The sequence below is a fragment of the Sceloporus occidentalis genome, unplaced genomic scaffold (genome assembly GCF_023333645.1).
Source record: "Sceloporus occidentalis isolate IW3139 unplaced genomic scaffold, rSceOcc1.0.p SCAF_219, whole genome shotgun sequence".
Lineage (NCBI taxonomy): Eukaryota > Metazoa > Chordata > Lepidosauria > Squamata > Phrynosomatidae > Sceloporus > Sceloporus occidentalis.
The window spans coordinates 1250885-1269701 of record NW_028317199.1 but is presented as its reverse complement, the minus strand read 5'-3'; the positions used below and the strand labels follow the sequence as shown (position 1 = coordinate 1269701).

Genomic DNA, 18817 nt, shown 5'->3' with positions numbered 1-18817 from the left:
ATATTGTTTGCTCCATATAAAGAAAATATGTCCAAGGGAAGCGGAATACAGGTATAAAGTCTGCTATTCGAGCGGTTTTTGCAATGTAAATAATGTATAGGGGGACAGTCCTTTTTTCTTTCCTCCCCGACATTCCTCTTTTCTAGGAGCTCGGAATGTTTGCCGGGTGTGAGGATATCACAGGATTCTACAGCCCTAAAAGTAACAACGTGAAAGGGAACGTGTTTCTACATCGTATAAAATACATTTAGTCTTTTTAACTATTACACAAACATAAGATTACACTTTTTCGCCTTTTTCACGTGCCCTCATAAACGCGCTGTTTGTTTTGTACACGTCTGCTTGACTGCTTTTGCATGTAGTTGTTGGTCCGAGGTTTTTTGGTGCAGTTTTTGTATTTCAGGAATACTTGATTTGAAGAATTTTTGACACAAGACTTTTGGACTCTGGAGCCGGATTCCTTCAAGATTCGGTTCTTTCTGGTGGGAGAGATGGCGATGTCTTCTGGCTCCTGACTCTCCTCACTGGGCTTCAAAAAGGACCATCTCCTGGTCCTCCTTCAGGCTTATGTCTGGAAGGGGAGGCATATCCCTTCAGGGAGTGTTTGGGGTCCGGCTTCCTCTGTGGCCCTTACCCGAGCATTTTGAGCAGTTTGTAATGCTGTAAGTTGTGCTGTCTGTTACCTGGACATTAATGGAGAGAGAAGGAAAATGACTGCTTCTAATTAAACTGCTTATAACCCCCAAGCCTTTCATGTTACTTCCCTTCTAGTCAAATACACCAAGCAGCTCTAACTTTGCATAATGCAAATAAGACCAGAGAGCAAATACACTGCATTGTTCATTTGTTTACATGTTACATTCTTTATTATTATTGTTTTTTTTGTTTATGTTGCACCTATTGCGTGATACGCTCTTTTATACCTACGCATTATTGGCTTTTACTCATACCAGGCCGTTTCGATTGGTGTCACACATCGTTATGTTGTATTGATGCTATATCAGTTCTCAGGACTTTTCGTCTCGGTCTACTGTATTGTGATATGATCTTCATGCTGTTCCAATTTGTATGGTCAATAAACGTTTATTGCACTGCATTGTTCATTTAAAAAAAATTTGATAAAGCTTGGATTTTCAAAAAAGTCTTCCTGTCACCAGATGGCGCTGCTGTAACTTCCAGGGGCTATCAGGACGGCCGCTGCTCTACTCCTCTAACCTGCTCGGTGCAGAACACGCGGGTGCAGCTACACGTGCAGGCGGCCGGGGGTAGTTCCAGGTAAGGGGTTGTTTCCGTAGGCAGACCTTCCCCCGGCCTGTAGAGGGCGCCGCTCGCTTCTCTTGCTGGGATTGGTGTTTTTGGGTACGCTGTGATTGTGAGTTGCCCAATTCTGTCTCACTTGCTTCGCTGACTCTGCCGTGGAGACACGTGGGTGCTTTTGTATAGATCCCGGTAAGGATGCATGCATGTTATATGTGACATGAGGCGACTGGGGTGTATAGGGTGGGCTCTTGAACTTCATTATAAATAAAGGTTTTTGTTTATTTATTGGGCCTCAGCAGTGCTGGTTAACTTAGTATGTTGGGCTGTGTTTATAAAATAAACTTTAATACCTAGTGCTAAATATATAGGGTAATTATCAACTGTATTCCACTATATGTTGTCTATTATATCTAATAAATGACACATACGTGTCTCCTATAGCTTTTTATGTAAAGTAGAATACGGCTGCCCTTTTACCTGGTTGTGAAGACTGCAGTTTTTGTCTGGGGTTAAAGTACCCTTTAACCCATAGATAGTGTGACTGTTCTCTCATGTTCTAAAAGGTGTCATCCATAAGGGTCTTTAAAGGGAAAAAAGATGGATACGGCGGCATCTGTGTCATTGTTTTTAACTAATTTTACCACAAAAACTAGCATTTATGAGCTTTTATTGTGGGTCAGATGTTTCCCAAACTTTGGTTTTGTTTAAGATCTTTCCTTTACTTATTTTCTACTAGATTTCCAAGCTGTGCGCCAGCCGCTAACTTTGAGTCTTTGCTTAATTTTTCTTTTTATTGCTTGTGTGAATGTTTTTTTTTTTTTACAATGAAACTCCCGTTAAGCCACCCCTAGATATAGAGTAGTTTGTTAAATGTCTAAAATAAATAACAAACTAGAGAAACTTTGCCTTTCTTGAAATGCGAAACGCTTATTATTCCAATACCTATAAATACTGAGTATTAAAATTTGCATCAAGTTACAAAACGCTTTTTTTTTTTTTTATTACTATACAATTTTAATATTTTTTATTGTATTTAATTTTTTTTTAATATATTTATTTATTGCATGGAGCTAATTTGGATGCTTAGAAACACCGACTTATTTTGTCATCAGCTGACATCATTAATCTGTAGATCATGACTTTATCATCAGGACATGACGGTGTTTCCACTTTGCATCCTTTTTTAGGATTATTATCGTGTATTATTATTATTTATTGTTTTATATAGCGCCATCAAATTCCGTAGTGCTCTACAACGGGTAATGTATGTCTCCTTGGTTATTGCAGCGATGGCTGAGAATGTCTTGGTGATCGGCAGTGGTGCCCGAGAGCACGCTCTGGCATGGAAGCTGGCACAGTCTGCCCACGTCAAGCAAGTATCGGTGGCCCCGGGGAATGCCGGCACGGCCAACTGCGGGAAAATCTCAAATACCGGTCTGTAATGATTTCAATCGCCGCTTTCCGTATACAGATTTACGTTACAAGCACAGAAATCTGAACCATTTCATTTGTTGGCTATGGGGCTTGAGTTTTATTTTTAATGTTTATGTAGATTTCAACAAAGTATCACTTTGAATAGCTGTAATTATCTACATCTTGTGGCGGAATAAATGAATTATCCGCTATCCTTACTGTCCGTGTTTGGAAACATGTGATCTGTTTAGTATGTGGAACACACGTTTATTCATTGATATGACATGTGATCATAACCTCCACGTTAAACAAGGCCGTTGTTTTGGATAATGAGCCGAGTTCCCCTCACTTTAAATAAAAAAAATGGAATCTTTAACATTTAATCCTTTTCCTATTTTTTATATATATGAAAATGTGACTTTTTAATTCTTTTGTAGATGCACCAGTCGGTGATCACACGAAGCTTGTTGAATTCTGCAAAGACAATGCCTTTTCCCTCGTGGTGGTCGGCCCCGAGGCTCCCCTTGCGGCAGGTAAGCGGAGGTTTTATTTCTTATAATGTGAATTCTAAGCGCTTGAGGACATTCCTCCGGTTACTATGGTGATTGATACATTCCTTGATCTATAGCATGACATATCCTAGAACACGCAATAGCAAATTCTTATGCCTGTCAGATGTGGGGGGTCACCTTCTCTACCCTCTCCCCCCCATACTGGAGGTGTCCTTATTGATATGTGTAGTTATAGATCACTCACCTAGCGCTACCTCCTGGTCAAGGAAAGAAACGTTCAGAAAGTTTGATTTGTTAGAGTCTATGCCAAGGACCGAATTTTCTACATTCTTCTAAATTGCTAACAAGAAAAACAAGTTAGGTAGCCCATCTGTATTGAAGAACGCTTGGTACAGTTTGTTGTCCCAGACGGCCCTGCTAAAGAAGAATGTATATTAAACTACTTTGTGAGTTTAATATGCATTTAAAAAATATTAATATGATAAATGATAATAATAATAAAAAATATAAAAAAGCACTTATGTAGAAGCTGCAGCTATCTGCCTCCTTCATGGAGGCCAGTCGTTGGCAGGAAAGCATTCCTATGGAAATCTTATGGCGTGCCGGCACCGGAGCTGACTGGCGATACGTGTGTGTGTCTTTGTATGTATAATATATATATATATATATTATATATATCTCTTGAGGCTATACGTGTGTCTGAACATACGTCCTACATGGGAAATAGGGGGTCACAAAGGGGCAAATGCGTATTGGGTGAATTTTGCAGAATCTATGCATGCGTTTGCAAAGGGGGAACCTCGGAAATGTAAAAGGGCCATAACATATACGTTAACATGCATGTGATGGCTGCAGTGTCCCTTTTAGGGTATATATTGTCTGTAACAGGACTCCTACTGGAGCTTTTCCCATTTTCTCTTTTTTTTTTTTTTTGTACGTGCTTTTCTGTTGCTGTAAACTCTCTGCAAAATTGATGCGTTAATAGGATTTTTTTTGTTTTGTTCCATCTTTAAGGGCTTGTTGATGATCTGACCGCAGCAGGCGTCCGGTGTTTTGGACCCACTGCGAAAGCAGCCCGGCTGGAGTCCAGTAAAAGTTTTGCCAAAGATTTCATGGACCGGCACGGCATCCCAACAGCTCGTTGGAAATCGTTTACCAGTGCGGAGGAAGCCTGCACTTTCATTACAAGGTAACACGCTGTCCGTACCGTATTAATGTAACGTGTCAGCCATTTGAACACAGGAGTGATGGGAGTGATAAAGGGTCTCTGTATGCCTATGAAGACATTTTTAACCACTTTGGGGCAATATTGTATTTTTTTTTCTTCTGAATCAGCCGTTACGGGCACTTGAACTCAAAGTTCTTTTGTTACTTTCAGTGTTTGCACTATTAGAATTTGTGTATCGTTTCTATATAACCTTTTGCGTTGGTGTAAAAGCATGGCTTTTCAGGTGATGAGTACCTGAGCCTTTCTCTGCTTTATCTAGTGCGGATTTCCCAGCTTTGGTCGTGAAAGCTAGTGGTCTGGCAGCCGGGAAAGGAGTGATTGTAGCCGCTAGCAAGGAAGAAGCCTGCAAAGCTGTGAATGAAATCATGACGGTAATTGATGTACAAGTGTCCCATACAGCTCCGTCATGGAATAATAATGTGTACGACAGCTGAGAGGTCCTATTCATATTCTGTTCCCCTTCCAAATACATGGGGGGGTCTGCAGAATCTCCCCATGTGCATTTGCCCCTTCCCTATGCATCAAATGCTTACAGTGATTGCTCGGTGTTTGCTGGAGGCAGCAATTGATTCAGACCCCTGCGCGAATCTATGGAAAGACTGATTTCAATTGGAGCTTATAGTATAGTTTAAGTCAAAATTACTTATGGAGGTGCTTTTAAAGTAATGCTGCTCTTTAAAATAAATAAATAAAAAATCAGGTAAAATACTGACCATTTGGCAACATTAATTATCCATGAAATTTTTCCAAAACATGTTTTTTTTTTCTAGCCATAAATGTCAATGTTTTTCTCGTAGGATAAAGCGTTTGGCGATGCGGGCGACACAGTTGTCGTCGAAGAATTGTTGGAGGGTGAAGAAGTGTCGGTATGTGTCTTTGCAGGATAAACCTGCATTTTATGTTTATTACATGAAGTCGAACCATATTGTGTACCCAAAACAGTAATATAGTTTACTGGGAATGTCAACGGTTGGATGCTGGAAAATAAGGATAATACACGTATTTCAGCTTTACAGAAAAAGTCAGGAATAGCCTCCCAGGAATTGCTGCTAAACTCTCTGGAGATTAAATTAGTGAAATAAGTTTTTAAGATGCTGAAACACTTGGTCATTTCATGAGATATTAATCATATTGATGTATTGGCAGTGTTTATGTTTTAGTGATGGGGTCACGGTTGCCCCAATGCCTCCAGCCCAAGATCATAAGAGACTGATGGATGGAGACCAAGGTCCTAACACCGGAGGGATGGGAGCCTATTGTCCAGCACCTCAGGTACACAGCTTGTGTTATTGTGAGTACTTAGACATCACAATGCGCTGTCTCCGTCATGGGTGTATCAGAGAGACGCGGCGAGGACATTTACGCATCGGGAAGCGGCGACCATGAGCCACAAATGCACAGAACTAACCCACAGCCCGTGCGCAGAGGACATTGGCACAGATTTGTAGACGTATTCTCAGGCGCAGTGCTCATCCATATAATGCAGTGCAATGGAATTCTGTATTCTAGATTTCCAAGGAATTACTGGAGAAAATCCGCGACTCTGTTTTGCAGAAAACGGTTAATGGAATTCGGAAAGAGGGATCTCCTTATATCGGTGAGCATTCCCTGTTACAGAGACGTGGGGTGCAGGTTACATGTCTGGAAACTGTATCGCTTGTAGATGTCTTTTCATTGTGTTTATAGCTTTGTATTGATACTTTTTAGAATTTAATAAGAACCATGAGTGATGAGGCAGGATCTATGGTAATTGTACAGCTCATCCGTCGTCTAATCTCTGCTGTTCTTGGTTTCTGGATCTGTGGTTTAAGGCAGACAAATATCTATTAATAACAAAAGCAACGTACTTTTGGCTGTCTTTCAGGTGTTTTGTACGCCGGACTCATGCTCACCAAGGGCGGCCCAAAGGTTCTGGAGTTTAACTGTAGATTTGGGGACCCGGAATGTCAGGTGAGAATCCCCAACATTTCTGCCTCTATATACACAACTGAAGGAAGGAAGGGCTTCACCCGGAGCACCCCTATGGTGCGAACCGAAGATAGGATAATGGCGACTGCTAGCCTATCCTTTATCTCTTAATAATGCTCGCAAATGCACTCTATTAAAAAATGGATTTGCCCCTTTCCCAATTTTACTTTTTACTGTAAATGAGACAGGTAACTATGCCGGAAATTCACTAAAAACTTAAGAAGTTTGTGTCAAAGCTGGTTAATGAGATTATTGTCACCGATCGGCTCTCTGCTCGGTGAGGCTGTGACTTGGGATCAGCCAGCAGTCATGTGTGTCTTGTTACAAATCCATTTATAGCGTGAGATGCTGTGATTTGTTTCTCGTGATAACCGTATTAAATTATTTCCTCTGGCCATGTAATGGAATTGTATATGATTTTCAAAAATTGGTTTCAACTGATTCAGTACGTTTTTCATTTTGTTGCATTTTTTTCTAATGCTAACGTTTTAATTCCCACTCCAAAGGTGGGTTTACCCCGCGGCCATTGAAGACATCGGATACTTTGAAGTTCTCTTCTTTTCTCTGACGTTCACACCTTCATGTTCTCTCCCGTCTTGTATCTGAAACCATAGCCCCCATGTCCATTGACAGTAAAGATGTTCTTGAAAGCCAAACTAAGACAAATAACCAGGTTAATTTTATTTTAAGGTCATCCTTCCCCTGCTTAAGAGTGATCTGTACAAAGTTATCCAGACTACCATCGATGGTCAGCTGTCTAGTTCCATGCCTGTATGGCTTGAAGACCATGCCGCTGTCACTGTTGTTATGGCCAGTGGTGGCTATCCTGGCAGCTATCCCAAGGGCTTGGAGATCGCTGGTAAGAGAACTTAAGGAAATAAATAAAAAGTTATTCTGGGTTCTTTCAACAGGGGAATATAGATATCCTAAAGGCCTATGTTGTAGGAGAAGTGTTTAACTAGGTAGTGCTTCTCCATCGCTCATCAAGTAACCCAACTGTGATCTGCTTCATTAGCAGAGGTGCAGCCGTCTGTATGTCTCCTTGAAACCACTTGCTGTAGTGTTAATGTTAGCGTGAGACGTATAATATCTGAACCGCGTGCCTGTTTCCTCCAGGGCTCGAGAAAGCCAAAGACCTCGGTTTGGAGGTGTTCCACGCTGGCACCACCTTGAAGGATGGAAAAGTAGTTACCAGCGGAGGAAGAGTTCTCACCGTCACTTCTATTAAGAAAGACCTGGTGTCGGCTTTGGAGGAAGCCAACAAAGGCGTGTCTGCCATAGAATTCCCCGGAGCCGTGTATCGCAAAGATATTGGTTTCCGTGCCATTGCTTATCTCAAGCAACCCAGGTGTGTATTAGAAGACATGAATTAGATGGTAAATACAGTATATCTGGGACCTTCCCGGGCCTCTGGCTGGTTTCATGGTGGACTGAGAGATTAGTCTTAATACCAAGAAGTTTAGTTGACCTGGAAGCCAAAATAAAACCACCTTAAGTTTGATGGCTCTTACCTCCTGCACTTTTTTTTTTTTATGTGTATATAAAGCGCCAACGTGTCGCCTGTCATGTTTGCTCTCTATATATATATATATATATATATATATATATATATATATATATATATATATATATATATATATATATATATATATATACCGTATTTGCTCGATTATAAGACGACCCCGATTATAAGACGACCCCTCAAATTTTGGATCTTATTGGGGAAAAAAAAGAAAAGGCCTGAATATAAGACGACCCTAATGGGAAAAAAATCAAAACCACTGTTTTTGTCATAAAAATAGTTTAATCATTAACATATAACAACCAGATTATCTGTAAAATAGCAAACGTGCAAAAAAACGTGCAAAAAAACAATCAAAGGGAAAAACAAACAGTCTTTGTTTCTAGATTTTTTTAATCAATGATGACTGGAATGATATCATCATCTTCCTCTTCCTCTTTCTCCTCCTCGTCCTCTTCATCTCCTTTGTTTTCAGTGCTGCTCTGTGGTGTCTCATGCCACAAGATATCATCCTCTGTGCCATCCATGGCATTAGTAATGCAGCATTTCTTGAAGCCAAGAACAATACTGTCAGCAGAAATCTGGCCCCAGGCATGAAGTACCCATTCACATAGAAGAGTAATAGATGGCTTTTTAATTTTTCCTGTTGGAGTGAGGGTGTGATCATCAGAAAGGAGCCATGCATTGTACTGCCTTTTTAAATGGTCTTTAAATGGTTTATTAACCACAACATCCAGGACTTGTAACTGTGAGGTCATACCTCCAGGGATGATGACCAAATCAGTGTTCATCTTAGAAATTTGCTTTTTAACATTTGGGGTTAAATGTCCTCTGAATGCATCAAGGACAAGCATTCCTCTTTTTTTGCAATGGATTCCTTGTTGTCTTCCCCAAACAACTTTAAGCCAGTCTATAACTAGACTTTCTTCCATCCACCCCTTTTCTTGAACTCTGACTATCACCCCTGATGGTACTTTTTCTTTTGGCATTGTTTTCCTTTTCAGAATAATGTATGGTGGAAGCTTTGTTCCATCTGCTAGTACTGCCAACATAACGGTTATTCGAGATTTTTCATTCCCAGTAGATTTTATAAGAACCGACTTCTCTCCCTTCTTGTGCACTGTAGCATTGCTTGGCATGTCAAAGAACACCGGTGTTTGATCTGCATTACAGATCTGACTGAGGGCATAGTCATGCTTTTTCCTCAGAGCGATCACAAAGCGTTGAAAGGAAAGGAGTTTTTCACTAAAGTCATTTGGTAGTCTTTGTGCTAAAGTTGTGCGTCGCCTCAAAGACAAACCATGTCTTAGCATCATCCTTCTGCACCATCCCATGCTGGCTTTAAATTCAGTTATTTTTAACTGTTTTGCAATTTCCAGTGCTTTTATCTGCATAGCTTCTCTGATTACAGGGTATCCTTTGCTACGCATTTCACAGACAAATTTTTCTACCTGTTTGTCAAGTTCTTCATGACGCCCAACTTTAGGGCCTTTGAAACCTTGCCTGGTGGACTGTGTGTTCAGGAGTTCTTTCTTCTGTGTCCGCCATCTCCTGACATTACACTCTGTGACACAGTACTTTCTGGCAGCTGCACAATTGTTTGTTTTTTCTGCCTCGTTTATCACCTTAATTTTAAAATTGGCATCGTAGCTCTTGCGTAAGAATTTTTTAGTAGATTTGCCTTTTCCTTTCGCTTTCTCTACTGGTGACACTCTTGAAGGCTCTCCTCTGGATGTGGAAGGAGTGGAAGACATGATGGCAATTTGGCAGGTTTGCTGTTTAGGTACTCTAAAACCATAATAACAAGAAGACACTAGTCATGCTATTCTGTTCCTGTATATGGTATGTGTAACTGTAAAGTGTTTGCATACTCTGTAGTGTTGTTTTTATTGGAAATAAACGTACATTACGTACCAGTGATTTAAGCAATACCAGCATTACTGTATTTTACATACGGTGTATTATAGAATGAAATGGGCCTTGCAGGGAATCTACCACTAACTCATAAGCACACTTAAAATCAGTCACTCATAAACACACTTAAAATCTGACAGGCACTCATAAACACACTTAAAATCTGACACTCACTCATATGCACTTTTAAAATCTGACACTCACTCATATGCACTTTTAAAATCTGACACTCACTCATATGCACTTTTACACTATGACACAGGGGAATGGTGGTAGTAATGTGGTGGTTTCTTATTGCATGTGTATAGTGTTTTTTTCTTTTTTCTTTCTCACCTGTCAGTGGGAATAGCAGATCTATATGTCCCATCAACATGTCCCATCAACATGTCCCATGCTCCTCAGTCACGCTTAAAGGGGTCTGGGAATCATGGGAAATGTAGTTCACTAGGTTGTGCCCCTAATTGAACCAGCTATGCAAATCATTCCTACCTGACAGTCTATGCTCCTCTTCACAAATTGTGAACAGGAGCACAGACTGTCAGGTAGGACTGATTTGCATAGAATCATAGGCACAAAACGTAAAAAACGAAGCTGGGTCAGGTGAGAACAGCGCGACCCACGTGACCCGCGCATCTGTTATGGTCACAGCTTCCGATTCGGCCGCATCGGAGGATGCTGAAGCCGCAGATTACGGAGGCGGCGGCTGCTGCCGCGGATTACGGAGGCGGAGGCGGCGGCTGCTGCGGATACGGAGTCGGCGGCTCCCGCGAATACAGAAACGGCGACGGCTGCCGCGAATACAGAAGCGGCGGCGGCTGCCGTGAATACAGAAGCGGCGGCGGCGGCAGCTGCCGCGAATACAGAAGCGGCGGCGGTGGCTGCAGCTGATACGGCGGCGGCAGCTGCCGATGGAATTGTGAGGTATCGTGGGGGATGATCTGAGGCCTGATTACAAGACGACCTCGATTATAAGACGAGGTCGGTTTTTCAGAAGTTTTTTTCTGGAAAAAACCTCGTCTTATAATCGAGCAAATACGGTATATATATATATATATATAATGTAAATGTCACCTATATATCAAAATACATCTACCCCCAATGCTCTGCTACCTTGCTGTCTAGTTCAGCTTTACCCGATTACAGTTTGTCAGGTTTTGTCACCCTTTTCCCTGTTCTGTATGATAGATGCACAACCTAATTAAAATGTTTTGACTTGAATTTAAAATGATTTGTGTTTGACCATTTTTTTTTTTATATTGAGTTCTCTTCCTGTATCACTGCTTAGTTGAACCGTACCCCCCATTATTGTGTGTGCTCAAACACATGAAACTTGTTATAAACAGTTGTCTGTCTTACTTTACCCGTGACATAATACTGAAGTTAAAGCTGTCCCAACACCTCTTTATAATTCTTATTCGTGTTATTACAGAGTATTGAGGTCCCTCCTGGTCAGACCTGCTTCCCAGAGCTCCTATGGTGTTCCCGAACATTAAAGGGAAGCTCTGGGTCTCTGGCGGCCTCTCCATCGAAGAATGTGAAAAGTGTTTCATATGCATTCTTTATCCGCTTAAAAAAAAAAATAAAATAAAGGAACTTACCGTTGGGAATAGCATCAGTTCCTGGGGTGCCGGGCAGCACTGGCTCTGTGGCCCTGTGCTTTCTGATCGGTACAGGGGATCCGTTTGGACCCTCCATGGAACCCCTTGTCTAACCACTTCTGGAACTGATTAGTGGTGAATATACGTTTTGGGAGCCGTCAGTGAAAGATGTGTTTGGCTGCCAGCCATAGAAATAGGCAGAATCCCACCGTGCATTTGCAAGGGAGACCACCGAAAATTTAAGCTGTCCACTAAATGTATTAAAGTGACTGAGTGCCGCTTTAATGTTTAATAAAACCGCAGAAGATGCCCCTCAAGCAGTGTGCGTTTGTAACGTGAGCTAGCCCTTTATTTGTGTATTTTGTGTGCCGTCTGCCAGGTCCCTGACATATAAAGATAGCGGGGTGGATATTGAAGCTGGAAATACATTGGTCCAAAAAATTAAACCGTTTGCGGCATCCACGGCGAGGTCTGGTAAGTGGTCCTGAGAATTATGGTAATAAGATTTTCAAACGTTCCAAATTCTAGGAATATGACAGAAGAGGCTTTAGAGTTATGGGGGGTTGGATGTTCACTACATAAAAAATAGCTTCCGAGGTGCAGCTGGAAGGATATACGGGTTTGGGGATTACCTGCGTGATATCGTATGTCCGAGACACATTGTGGCCCTGTGAAAGATTAACTAAATGGGGCTTCCTCGTATAGGTAGACTCATTCCTCCACATTCTGTACAATGAGCTATTTAAGTATTTTGTGCACTCGTAGCCTTGTATTTGTGTATGGGAAGGTAGTCTGAGATTTACGGTGCGGTAAAACAAACCCATAAAGATGTATATATTCAATATTGTGGTTCAGAACCCCACCCCAAATTCTGGGTATCTGTATAAGAACCCCATTTAGCATCGCTAATCTCCATGTAAAAACTTTAGGGAAATATAATGTGGGGATCGATAATATCCATTTGTGTCTAGTTTACCCATTGGTCCTTGGTCTTATCTTATTGTCAGGATTGCCTTGTGCCTGTCCCATGCATGTTTAAATACCCTCATTTGCGATATATCTCCTTTCTATGTCTATTTACGTCCTTAAATGATATCCAGCTTTATTTATAGTGCAGGTCCCTTGGCTATAGCGCATGTAGAAAATATTGTCCCCAGAAAGCTGGTTTCTTCCCAAAAGGACTTATCTGTTCAATGCTACGCACCATTTAAAGACACCCCATTACTGTTATCTGTAATGAAATGTCAACGTGTTTGATGTCATAGCATATGATGGGGAAAAAACATAAATATTCACACCTTGCTGCCGTTTGCCCCCCACAGGCTGTAACGCGGAGCTTGGGGGCTTTGCGGGGCTTTTTGACCTGAAAGCTGCAGGATACACGGATCCCATCCTTGTGTCGGGGACAGACGGCGTTGGAACCAAACTTAAGGTAATAGAACAACTCTCAGCCTCCCCTGAAAATGCCCCCGACGTGTATCTGTCTGTCTGGAGCCTGACGGAAGGCCGAGGAGTAAATTGGTACAATTACAATTTTTCTGGGTAGAAATTGTGTTAGAACCTTAATCTCTGTGTCTAATATTCAGTCACTTTTAAGTTTTGCATCCAAGGACAAGATGCTAACGGTTTCTCCTTTCTTGTAGATTGCACACGTGTGTAACAAACATGACACCATCGGCCAGGACTTGGTAGCCATGTGTGTCAACGATATCTTGGCTCAGGGAGCCGAGCCCCTCTTTTTCCTGGATTATTTTGCATGTGGCGCGTTAGACGTAGCGGTGGCTGAGTCGGTGGTCTCCGGTATAGCGGACGCGTGCAGAATGGCTGGATGTGCCCTGCTAGGTAATAGTCTTGTTTCTGCAAATACATTTTTTTTAGGAATGTGGAATCCTTAAGGATCTTTGTTTGGCATCCTTTATGTTCCATTATTTCTCTGACAGGAGGAGAAACGGCCGAGATGCCTGGTATGTATTCCCCCGGGGAGTACGACCTGGCTGGGTTTGCGGTCGGAGCTGTCGAACGTGGACACATGCTGCCGCGCATGGACAGGATCGGCACCGGGGACGTGGTTATTGGTATCGCTTCTTCTGGGGTTCACAGTAATGGCTTCAGCCTCGTGAGGAAGATTCTAGACAAGCAATCCTTGGATTTCTCCTCTCCTGCGCCCTCGTTCTGTGGCGGACAGACGTTTGGTGAGGATTTCGACTTCTTTCTTAAGAGGCTCCGCGTGTTACTGAAAGCTCGGTTTCTTTAGACATTCGATACTTCAGTTTTAAAGGCGCGCTCTGGTGTACCGTGTGGTCCCATCAATGAAGAATATGTATGAAAGTAGTTTTGTGAGGGCTTTAAAATGCATTATTCATGGGGACGGCTCAGATTCTCTGAAACGCTCCCATACGAGCCAGCACTGGAGCTGCGCAGCGCCGAGTATAGAGAGCATGTGCTTTAGTTAGCAGATGTGCTCGGCTGGCGTGGCAGGTAAAGAGAGGCAAATATATACGGGGGCTTCGCAGAATCCCTCCATGCGTTTCTAAGGGGGACCAAACTAAATAAAGTGACCACTTGGCTATCATTTGCATTAAAGTGCACATGGTTGCCAGTGTCCCTTTAACGTCCTACTCTGTCATGTTGAATCATGTTACATTTATGTCTGTGCTACTGTTGCAGTCCTTGCTATTTAATGTGTTAAAAATAAAAAAATAAAAATTAATATACGTATGGCTCAAAAGCTTCAACTGTTTAGAAAGAAGCTGGAAATGTAACCTCTTGCTGGTCCAATGACGCTGATCATTGCAGTAGAATATATGGTGTCTTGTCTTGTTCTTATCATGGCGCAGGTCTGAGAAACCACTGTCCAGTCACCTGGGGCTCATGGCGGTTAAGTGGATACATCTGACACACAGTCTGTAACTTTGTCATTTTGATTTTTGCAGGCGAGCTTCTGCTGACCCCAACTAAGATCTACAGTAAGACTCTGCTGCCTGTCCTGCGGTCGGGGAACGTGAAGGCTTACGCTCATATCACTGGGGGAGGTCTGCTGGAAAACATCCCCAGGGTTCTTCCTCCATCATTTGGAGTCAGCCTGGGTGAGAAAAGCAGCTTTACTTTGTTTCCCTCTTGAACCATTATACTTCGTGTGATTAAAAAGCACCATAGAAGCTGGAATCCGCCAGCAGCTGGAGAATTCAGGTTATCAGTATATTTTTTGTCTCTTCAGATGCCCTTTGCTGGAAGATACCTGGCATCTTCTCCTGGCTTCAGGTTCACGGAGGACTCTCTGAGCAGGAGATGGTCCGCACCTTTAACTGCGGGATCGGAGCCGTCCTGGTAGTAGACAGTGACCTGGCGGAGAAAGTCCTGAAAGACGTTCGGAGCAGCGAGGAAGCCTGGATCATCGGGACGGTGACTCCAAGCCCCACGGGTGTGTTGGCACAAGTTCTGGCTTTATAAAGAACAAAACATGATGCGAAAAAAGTTGACCACAAGTAGAGCTTGTTTGCACCAAGATATGGGTCTTACTATCAAGTAAATTATTTAACATAAGAGCAGGACTTTACACATAAGTACCAAACGTGTCTCTCCGTGCTTATGTATACGCCAAGGATGTGCCCTTAAACCCAGTGACTTTTCTTGCTCAGATGGCATTGTAATCTTGTTTGGTCTCTCTCAAGCATTCATATCGAACTGAATTTCTCTTTAAGCCTCTGGCGGTGTTGAAATAAAGAACTTAATGGACGCGCTTCGCCAGACAGATCCTGAGCCAGAGGGCTATACCTCGGAGCGGAGCCCTGCTCTTCAGAACGCCGTGCCGGAGGGCAAAGTCAGGGTGGCCGTCCTCATTTCTGGTTCCGGTGAGAATTGAAACCTTTGCTCAGTAACTGATTCTCAGAAAAACAATCTGTTGTGTCTACAGTTGGATCAATGCAATTAGCAATATCTCGTTTATAGAAATCTAGAATTTGGCGGCATTTAATGCAACCTCAGAAAAAAAGACTAGCCTTCAGCTAATTGTTTGTAGGAGCCGTTACTAAATAGTATTTTTTTTAAATTGTATCGGAGTGAAAGCATAAATGGAAGATATCACTGTCTCTGGGTGCCCGTTGCAATTGGGTGGCCAACTGTGATATATCCAAAATTATCTCGAAGGCTTAATACTTTCCGTTCCAGATGAGTACCGGTGTCTGTTAATCCGGATCTTGGTGTTCGATATATTGGCGTAATTATATATTAAAATTTTCAGGTACGAATCTCGAGGCTTTAATAAAGAGCTCACAGTCTCCGGGCAGCGCCGCTAGTATTGTTCTGGTGATCTCCAACAAAGCTGGGGTGGGAGGACTGAAGAAAGCTGAAGCTGCTGGAATCCCTACGGTGGTAAGAGTCTTTCATTTCACAGCGGCAACCGAGAGGGGATTACGAAAGGATCTCCTGGAGTTGCCCCTTTCCGACATTCGTGTGTCAACCAGATTTATAGGATTTATGGGCCAAGACACTCCAGGACAGGCAAAACCAAATGTGTTCTTGCTAGTCTTGTATGTGTATATATTTATATGTATGTGTGTGTGTGTGTATATATGTATGTGTATATAATATGTATTTCAGTCAGTTCATATTGGGTTTCCAACGTTTCAGGTGATTGATCACAAGCAGTACAGCAGCCGCCAGGAGTTTGACGGCGCCGTCGATAAGGTCCTGGAGGAATACTCCGTTCAGCTCGTCTGCCTTGCAGGGTTCATGAGAATTTTGTCCGGCCCATTTGTCAGGAAATGGAATGGTAAATTCCGGGTTGGAATCTATTTTTTTTATTTTTGAGTGTCTGCAGACAGAACTGTGATTCTAAATATCTGTTTCCTTGCAGGGAAGATTCTTAACATCCACCCGTCCTTGTTGCCGTCCTTTAAAGGGGCGCATGCTCACAAACTGGTGCTCGAGGCATGTGTGAGGGTCACGGGCTGCACCGTGCACTTTGTAGCCGTAAGTACCCTTTGTATGTCACAGAGTTAATTTTTACCCATCATAGGTAATAAAAATCCATAATGCTCTGTATATATGTATCCGTACACACAAAACCTGCAATTCCATAGTGTTGTGGTCGTGGCCTGTTTTATGCAAAATTATGCTAATATTTAAATACACAATTTAGACAAAACACATTAACAATACAACAATAAATTTGATTCAGGAATACAGTTAAACTATGTAAAGACGAATACCAACAGATGTTATGATATATAATGATATACTTTATTAATACCTCTAGCGGTAAAAACAATATATCGAAAAAGGTTACCGTAACAAAGTTACAGACAGTCAACAATTATATTCTAATAACATTGTAATAACATATGTACTTAACTTCAGAGAGTATCAGCATATCAAATGACTCCTTTGGTGTTCAGTTTCCAAAATGGCTCTAGATACCAGGATCATATAGAAGACTTTAAAGGATTCTTTCAGTAGTTGTTTTCTAATTCTTAGTTACAATACTAGGCACGTAACTAGTCCTAGCTTCTTGGCACTTATCTAGCCCAAGATGGAAGAGCAGCTTTCTATTTCATACTTTTTCTCTGGCAAACTTTCACAGCTCCCTTAGCTTCTGCCATGCTGCTTCCTTCCTGTCCTTCCAGTCTCCTCTGCTCCTCCCCCTTCTTCCTGGAGTTCCTGATATCCCATTGTTCCTGGCATAGCCCACATGGCTTTTCATGTAGGTAGCCATTATCTATGGTCTTAGATAAACAATAGATGTACACATCACTCACTCTCTAGTGCTACCTGGTGGTAGAGGTAAGGCACTTCTTAAACAATAGAACTAATTGGTATTGTGATGTATGCCACAGTTAGGGGAGTGGTTTATCCAAAGGGAGATCCAGATAGTGCGTCTGTGACGTGAATCGCTAATAATGGACGATGCAATCCATGTCCACAACACATAGGTTTCTTTGTTTTTAAGTCTTAATTAAATTGGAGATGGGTGATTAAGAAATTACTATGTAAACAGTGCTATATACCGAACCGCACAAAGATACGTAAAGCGTATTTGAACATGCCAAAAGCTTTACGCGTTGCTCTTCATGTAGGAGGAGGTGGATGCTGGAGCCATTGTTTATCAGGAAGCTGTCCCAGTGGAGCTGGACGACACAGAGGAGACTTTGTCTGAAAGGGTTAAGAAGGTCGAGCACAGAGCTTTCCCTGCTGCTCTTCAGCTGGTGGCGAGCGGAGCGGTGACGCTGGGAGCCGATGGCAAGCTCTGCTGGAGCGCACGCAAGAAAACATAGTAAGTGGCGCAGCTCTTGGGTATATGGATGGATGGAGCTCAAATTCAAGGATGTCCCCCTGGTATTGATCCAGACCCAGTGAAACATTTCTCTTGTCCCACTTTAACCATTGTGTGTTCTTCAAACATTGGCTGTTTAATGACCGCACAGCGTTACAGATGTCTTTTTCTTCCATTTTAACAGAGTATCGTCATGGGCAGAGCTTTACCTTCGATACGCTTTCCTATCAGCTGCCGGAAGACTCCCACGCGTTCTGTAATCCTACCAAAAAAGAAGACATCACGATTCCCCAATATCCTCCTGTTTACACATACATGTCCATGACAGCGATTGAGCAGCACTTTAACCCCTTCGCGACAAAGCCCGTACATGTACAGGCTCACAATGCATTGCCATTAATGGCTTTAAGGACAACTGTTGTCCTTAAGGGGTTAACGCTGTTTTTTTCCCCACTTGCTACCTTGTAATGGAAACAAACAAAAAGTTCCTTGTAGTGCATCTGTTCCAAAATATTTATCACATTCCTAGCCATGGCCCTCGGTTTAAATAAGTATCACAGCTTACTGTTTGTGGCCTCGGTTGCCCCTACTCCTTTTTGGGTGGTACATTTTATAAAATTCTGGTGCTCGTGGAGATTTGACTTCCAAATGAGGCCGGAATGTCCTGACGGATGTTTCGCTAAATCTGCCCTGCTTCTGACTTAAATGTATTAGGTGTTGGCTCCAAAGATAGGTAGAGATGTGGTTATAAAATTATAATGTATTTAAAATATAATTTATACAATAAAAATGAAAACACAATTAAAATAGTTATTTTAATGGGTTTTGCTAGAACTATGGACAATACAAATGTACAACATTTTCATGTAAAAAAAACAACTATTAAGATTAAAAACAAATTGGTTTTATTCATTGGGTTTATTAGTTACAGATGGGAATGGCTTGTTATTAAACACTAACGGGGCAGATAAGATTAAATAAATACTGATTGCTATTCAATTACATAAACATTCAACAAAAGCATAGGTTATAATATTTACAATAAAACTGGGCATCACATCTAACTCTTTTCCTCTTCCCCTTGTCTTTTTTTCCATATGGATAGAGAGAGATTGTACATTTGTATTGCCT

General features: G+C 42.0%; 1 protein-coding gene across 1 annotated transcript; it reads left to right on the top strand.

The window, feature by feature from the left end:
- The first annotated feature begins 2549 nt into the window (after window positions 1–2549).
- Window positions 2550–17687, top strand: LOC149277323 (trifunctional purine biosynthetic protein adenosine-3-like). The gene is made up of 21 exons (XM_089503095.1): window positions 2550–2694; window positions 3111–3206; window positions 4200–4374; window positions 4673–4784; window positions 5211–5279; window positions 5560–5685; window positions 5923–6010; window positions 6278–6363; window positions 7072–7240; window positions 7498–7729; window positions 11795–11889; window positions 12738–12847; window positions 13059–13257; window positions 13356–13607; window positions 14349–14501; window positions 14633–14836; window positions 15117–15266; window positions 15656–15786; window positions 16045–16186; window positions 16271–16386; window positions 17490–17687. Exons 1-21 carry the CDS (start codon window positions 2550–2552, stop codon window positions 17685–17687), a joined length of 3048 nt encoding a protein of 1015 aa, XP_089359221.1.
- The last annotated feature ends 1130 nt before the right edge of the window (window positions 17688–18817 follow it).

Excerpts from the sequence above, each read along its gene's own strand:
- LOC149277323 (XM_089503095.1), top strand. The coding sequence starts at position 2,550 with ATGGCTGAGAATGTCTTGGTGATCGGCAGTGGTGCCCGAGAGCACGCT. Across the intron at positions 3,207-4,199 it reads CGAGGCTCCCCTTGCGGCAG|GGCTTGTTGATGATCTGACC; the intron begins GTAAGCGGAGGT and ends TCCATCTTTAAG. Across the intron at positions 15,787-16,044 it reads CTGCTGGAATCCCTACGGTG|GTGATTGATCACAAGCAGTA; the intron begins GTAAGAGTCTTT and ends CCAACGTTTCAG.